This window comes from Populus trichocarpa, chromosome 2 (genome assembly GCF_000002775.5).
Source record: "Populus trichocarpa isolate Nisqually-1 chromosome 2, P.trichocarpa_v4.1, whole genome shotgun sequence".
NCBI lineage: Eukaryota > Viridiplantae > Streptophyta > Magnoliopsida > Malpighiales > Salicaceae > Populus > Populus trichocarpa.
In genome coordinates, this window is record NC_037286.2 from 20,806,671 (window position 1) to 20,813,928 (window position 7,258).

At 31.1% G+C, this 7,258-nt stretch overlaps 1 protein-coding gene and 1 non-coding gene across 2 annotated transcripts; both read left to right on the forward strand.

Annotated features, from left to right (window-relative positions):
- The first annotated feature begins 731 nt into the window (after positions 1–731).
- LOC7489866 (fasciclin-like arabinogalactan protein 7) lies at positions 732–2,476 on the forward strand. The gene is made up of 2 exons (XM_002301554.4): positions 732–967; positions 1,560–2,476. The coding sequence occupies exon 2, from the start codon at positions 1,595–1,597 to the stop codon at positions 2,384–2,386; it is 792 nt and encodes a 263-aa protein (XP_002301590.1). The 5' UTR covers positions 732–967; positions 1,560–1,594; the 3' UTR covers positions 2,387–2,476.
- Positions 2,477–4,193: 1,717 nt separating this feature from the next.
- TRNAI-AAU (transfer RNA isoleucine (anticodon AAU)) lies at positions 4,194–4,267 on the forward strand. Its single transcript has one exon. It is a non-coding gene; the product is annotated as a tRNA-Ile (tRNA).
- The last annotated feature ends 2,991 nt before the right edge of the window (positions 4,268–7,258 follow it).

Here is a 7,258-nt window from a genome sequence, read left to right on the forward strand (position 1 = left end):
TTTTGAAGAAAAACCACATGAGGTTTGGTGAAAAATGAATTTCATGTGATAAGCCCATTAATAATAGTTGATTTAATTCCTTTATTTCCATTATTGTCTTGTTATTTTCTTAGGTTTACAAATTATTTTCCTAGATTTAGTGATCCTTTTTCTTTTAATAAGAATATACATATCAATTTCTGTCAACTTTAGAAAGAGCAAAATATATTTTTTTATTATTAAAAATAAGGATAATGTAGGTTACATTAGTTATAATGTTTTAGGGTTATGTTTATCTTTTCTTTAACATAACTTCTTAACTTGAATTCTAAAGATAATTTAGGATTTTTACTTACTATAAAATTAAATAATAACTCTTTATTTTTTAATATTACCCATTAATTTCTTTCTATATCCTTAATTTGCAACAATAGTAAGTTAAGATGAGTTACTTTCAAAAATTTTAACTATTATTACTAACAATATTATATTATACTTGAGAAACATAATATTTGTTGGTGTAACAAAAACTTCATAGATATAGGTATTATTTAGAAGTCTGGTTGGAATATATATTTTAAAAGTTTTGAATTTTTATTAGAAAAACCTTTAAAATAATATTATTTTAGTGTTATTTAATTATTTTGATGTGTTGAAGTAAAAACTAAAAAGTTTTATAAGAATCGTTGATACTTGATTATGAAATGCCACCTTATTTTTTTCCCTGCTCTGTGAAGATTTCCACCAAAGCATGCCTTATTTTTCCCTTTGAGAAAGAACCATCCAAGTTTGGAAACTGAAAACAACATGTAATAAATCCAGCAGTGCCACCCCACCCTCCTTATTTTCTTTTATCAACTCTTTGCTAGTCATAAATCCATCTTTATATATGCAGTGTTAACTCATTTCATTTTGTGCTGCATCATTGTTAGCATTGGCAATTTGGTATCCCCTAAACACAACCATTTCTCTCTGAATTCTTGGTCAGGTTAGTGCACTTCATAGCTGCTGATTCTTCTTCTTCTTTTTCTTGTTAAAAATGCTAAATGGTCATGATAAGTACCATTGGAATGTTGGAATGAGCTGATCTAGATCTGTTTCTTTGCTCTATGTTCAACTACATTGTGTGGTGCTGGTTTTCCTTCTCCTCTTTTTGTCTAGCAAACTTTGTTTGACTTGCTTTTGCTAACTTATAGAGATGAAAGAGAATGGAAAACATCAAATGTAACACTGTTTTTCCTTAAAAAAGGACAAGCTGTAGTGTACTCTGAAATGGGATTTTGATCTTGGTTTTTGCAAGAATACTTGATCATCTGGGGATTTAGCAGATTGTGTATGGTATTTCATCCTTGCTTTTTAGGCATGCCATTTCATTTCTATTGTCATTACAAAGATTTGGTGACTTGGGTTTTATGGATTTGGGAATCTTAATTACCTGGATTTTGAAATGCTGGTTTTGATTTCTTCAATTAGCAAGTTTTTCTGCTCATACTGTGGATTTGTATTGGTTTGCCGTTGAAGGATTTGTGATCGTAGTTTGAGATATAATCAATGATGGGACTTTGGTTTGATTCTTGCAGGAATTTAGAGAATTTTGTTAAGAAGAAAAAAAAACATGGAGTTTTCCATGATTATTATGTTTAGTAGCACGCTGTTGTTTTTGTGCACTCCAGTAGCATATGCTCAAACGGCAGCTAGTCCTCCAGCACCAACCCCAACTCCGTCCTCATCACCAGCACCAGCACCAACACCTCCTTACGTTAGCCTCACTGATTTGCTCTCTGTTGCTGGCCCATTCCACACCTTCCTTAGCTACCTTGAATCCACTAAGGTCGTTGACACCTTCCAAAACCAAGCCAACAACACTGATGAAGGCATTACCATCTTCGTACCAAAAGATGATGCCTTCAAAAATCTTAAGAAGCCTTCTTTGTCAAACCTAACTCAAGACCAGGTGAAGCAACTCATTCTTTTCCATGCCTTGCCGCACTATTACGCCTTGGCTGATTTCAAGAACCTTAGCCAAGTAAGCCCTGTTAGCACATTTGCTGGTGCAGGCGGATATGCTTTGAATTTCACAGATGTATCTGGGACCGTGCACCTTGATTCAGGATGGTCAAAAACCAAAGTTAGCAGTAGTGTGCATTCAACTGATCCCGTTGCAGTTTATCAAGTTGACAAAGTCCTCCTTCCTGAGGCGATATTTGGTGCTGATATACCTCCAGCCCCAGCCCCAGCCCCAGCCCCTGAAACCAGCCTTGCTGCAGATTCTCCATCATCTGACAGTACTGGAGATGGGAGCGCTCCAGGAACTTCCCCTCCAAATTCTTCTTATAGGATCTTTGGTGTAGATATTTGGAGTCAATTGGTTTTGGCACTCATAGGTGTGCTGGTCCTGTTCTTGTAGGAGAGGATTTCCCTGATGTGTATTATTCCATGTGAAGAGGCTATATCTGGATTTTGCCATTTGCTTCGATTTAAAACCATTTTTTGATTATATTTGTCATTCAATTTATGCATGTGGGCATGAGTTTTTATTTCCATCTGAAGTAGAGTATCATCTTCTTGATTCATAGTTTATTTTGAACCAAGTAATTATGATGTTCTTATCATGTTTGGAACTTTATGGCCCCAAGTGTTTGCAGAAGTGATAAGAGGCTGACGTTGCATTTTTCAGGTGGAAAATGATTGCTCACCGGTAGATGTTGAAAACTTTATAATATTTCCAAGGCACCAACCACCATCAACAGAAATACTACAGTCGCAGAGCTTAAACTCTTGAAATTTGGTACGTTGTCAAGTTATGATACCTGGATCTTCTTGGACGTGAAAAGATCCCTAATCCATAGACCGAGAAAACATACATCCTGTTAATGGTAGAGACCAAATTGATCAATGCTGAAGTATTTAAGACTCCATCGGACTTCCTTTTCTAATGCTAAAAAACACGAGGCCAACACACTCATTGATCCTCGAATATGGACCGCCCATTATGCCACCACCCACTACAAATAATTTCACGGGGGTGGCAAAGGGTCACCAAAAAAGGTAAAAGGATAGCCTAGCGTGGCCATGTCTATCACTTTTCGAGTACCATGATAGATAATCGGGCGGCCAAACTTCTCCCTTTGCATGATTATATATATATATATATATATATATATATATATATATATATATAAAACTCAAATCTTGATTTTTAAAAGAAAACTACGAACACACAACCACTAAAGTAAATCCTCTTATTAAGATGACATTTGATTACAGTTATAGGATAGAAGATACAAAAACAATGAAAATAGAAAATATAAAATATAAAAATATAAAAATAAAATTGTGTTTGATTGTGATGTATAAAAAAAATTATTGTTTTTGTATCATGTTTGGTTATAATGAATAGGACATAATAAAATATAAAAAAAAAACTTTACTCTTAATATATATTGTTGTCAAACTTGTATAATTAAAAAAAATTAGATATTTTTTTATACTTTAATTTATATTGAATATTGAAATTAATAATATTATACAATCAAGACTGGCTTGATTGGTTGACGTGAGCCTATACTAGTCCAAGTTTAAAAATAATATTATACAATCAACTCCCAAATTAGATTTTAAAACTATAATAATAAAATGTTTTGTTCTTGTATATGTTAGTTGGATAATTTTAAGATTGAAAGTTTTTTACAATGATATATTAGGAATAAAAAATAAATATTATCTATAAAGATATGTTTTTTTTTGTAATTCTCGTTCTAAAAATACAAAAATTCATTATAAGATTATCTTAAAGATAAATTTATTTTTATATCTCTATTTTTTTAATTAAATATATTTATGTTTCTATTACCTGGTTATTTTTTATCTCAAGAATAGTAATCAATCGCTACTTAATATTACAAAGTAAATATTCATAGAACTGCTGCTCTGTTAGTGCGCAATAAGTTTCTTAAAAAGAGGGATGCTTTTACCGAATATTGTTATTTGGCATTAGGTATGAACTAAGATAATTTCTCCAAATCAGAAGAAGAAACAGAAAGCCATGGGAACATAGAGTTGAAGGATATCTCCATGAGATATGCTTATAGAATCACATCAGACCCAACCCCTCTCATTTATGGAACGTCTGGTCAAGAATAAATCTAGACCGGTGATCTCCCAAAACAATATTATTTATAGATATATAAAATGTTGAGCCCTTACTACAAAATGGCCTATTAGCTCAGTTGGTTAGAGCGTCGTGCTAATAACGCGAAGGTCGCAGGTTCGAAACCTGCATGGGCCACCATTTTTTGTTAGAAAAACACTGTTCACAAATATTTATATATTTGGCACGTGCGGTTAGAAAAGGAAAGGCTAGTGTAGTTGCTCTGTGGCTCCAGGTTCATGGTTTTTGTAAATGTTGGTGCCTTTGGGATGATTGCAAAGCGTCGAATGATTTTTTCAAATATGTTAAAAAAAGATGTTTGAATCTACTCTTTTAATTAGTTAAATGTTTCTTTTTTTATTATAAAAGATGAAACTGAAAATTTTCAGTTTTTTCTATAAATTTTTTACGTGTTTGCTAAATTAGTTAGGATTAAGAGCATGAATTTAGAAGTATATTGCGGAACGAGATTTGATAATTTGATATTTTAAAAAGTATTTTTTATTTGTTTTTAAAGTGTTATTATAAAAGAAAAAGTCTTCAATTAGATAGATCACTACCTTTAATCCTGCAAATTATAGCTGCAACATAAGCCTGCAATCAGGAACAAGAGATAACACTCTGCCTTGAATTATGCAGAGTACATCAAGGCTGCAATTATGGTTATTATTTATTGTAACAACTATGTAATATAGAAACAATGGTTATAGCATATCCGATCGGGCAGCTAAAAGAATAGGCAAAATAAAAAAGTTGTATTTTTAGCTTTTATATTTGCTTTTAAGAATTCCAACCGGTCAGCCAAATGAATAGCTAAAATAGCTGTTCAAGACAGGAAGTGTCATTTCTACATTTCTCTGTAGTAAAAGGCAAAAGTAAATGAAAGTACTAGCCAATGTCTTTTTTATTTGTTTTATATCAGTTGGCCAACGTCTTATTTTATATTCGTTGGCCAACATTTATTTTTTTCTTTTAAAAACAGAATAGAAGGAAGAAAACAATGTTTATTTTTTTCTTTTAAAAACATAACAAAATGAAGAAAACTTACCTGCAAATTTCAAAACCTTCCATTATGCCTCACCCTTCTCTCTAATTTAGAAAAACAATAATCAATTATCCTCTGGTTAATTAATAACATCGATTATGCTAATTAGCTGAAATCAAAAGGTATGTTTGCTTAAAGAATTTTTCTATTTTTCTTTTGCATCTCTTGATTCTTGAGACCTTTTGTTGTTAATTTGCTATTTGTGATAATTTTTATTTCTTTATTATTTTATGTTTTTGATATGGGTTAAGGAAGACAATTTTTATTTATATTGTTATCTTTGACAAAATTGAAAGGAAGTAATGATGGTAGCTGATATTGATAAAAACATGGAATGACATATTTTAAATTTATTTTTGATTGCTTGTTTTAATTTGAGGTCAATTATATTTTGTCTTGTTGAAAATGCAACTAAACCAGTGTATCAATCATCTTTTAGTTCCCAAAAATGGTCAAATTGTAATGGTTGTATGATTAGATTAATATTAGAACAAGTAGGAGGCAATTCTTATTATTAATTCACATGTATGGAAACTACAAAATTGCTAGACATTGAATGTGAGCTTCCTTTACATCTTCTTATAAGGTTTTAACTTGAGTTTTTTTTAAAAAAAAATGTAGATGGATTCAAATTTTCCAAACTCTTTTACCAACTTTCTTATGAGCGAGTCAGAAGATATTCTCTCTCAAGCAAGTGATTCTAATCAATTAATTAATGACTTAACATACTCGAATTTAAAAAAATCACAAAGAAGTAAAAACTTCTCATCAGATGAAGATTGTTTACTTGTCTTTGCATGGTTAAATACAAGCAAGAATCCAATTATAGGAGTTGAACAACAAACAAAACAATTATGAGCTCTAGTACATGCTTATATTGTAGAGAATGGAGGAAACTTGAATAATCGTTCCTGAATAAGCATCTCAAGTAGATGGCAAGAAATAAATAGAGAAGTCGGTAAATTTGTTGGATTTGTTACTCAAATTGAAAATCGTCAGCAAAGTGGAATGACCGAAGAATTAAGGGTAATTTTAATATTTATTTCCATGTTAAATTATTTAACATATATTTTAACATTATTGAATTTCTTTAATTTTTTACCAGATTAATGATGCTCGGCAAATGTATGCTTCTTGCGTTGGCAAACGATTTCAACTAGAACATTGTTGGGTTATCTTAAGAAAAGAACTCAAATGGCAATCTGAGCCTACAAGTCAACATCAAAGGTCAAACAAGAAACAAAAAATTCATGTCAATGCAAGTCCGGCTTCATCAACTCCATATACCCCTGATTCTGTTAGTTTAAGAGAAGATAGTGAACCATTGATTTAACAAGATGGACCAATTGATCAGAAGGTTGTAAAGGAACGACTTAAACGTAGACAAGGAAAATATAAAGTTGGGGAGGTAACTGTAACAAATCTCTTACAACAATTCAGGGATACTCTAGTTGAAATTGAGGATCAGAAGAAACAAGACAGGAAAATTATGTTAGAGCAACAAGCATGATGATTCAACAAAGTCAAGAGAAACAAGAACAAATTATGAAAATGGATATTTCTAATTTAGATCCAATTTCTGCAGCGTATTTTCAAAATAGAAAGTTAGAAATTGTGCAAAAGAGGGGTTTAAATTTTTAATTAACTTGATTGATTTATTGTTTAATGTAATGTATTTTTAATTAAATATGTAGAAAAATCTTGGTTATTTTAAATATATTGTTATAAAATTGATATTAATTCATAATACTTTTTTGAAGTTCTTCTAACACTTAACAACAATAAGTAGGATTAATTAACTTAAAAGATAACAACCATAATGAAAAAAAAAAACATAAAAAACTTGAAAATTATGATAACATAAGAAGTTCAAATCTAATAATTCTACTCGTTGCCATATTGTTCCCACAAATGTTCAATCAAATCTTCTTGTAGTTGAGAGCTAGTTGCTATATTCTTGATTCGATTATGAGTTTGAAGAAAATCATGTAGTTCTGGTATTTCACCATGTGACACTGATATAAAGGAATTGACTTCACGTTCATGGTCAAATCCAAGGTTCATTGCTCCTCCATCCTCAATAA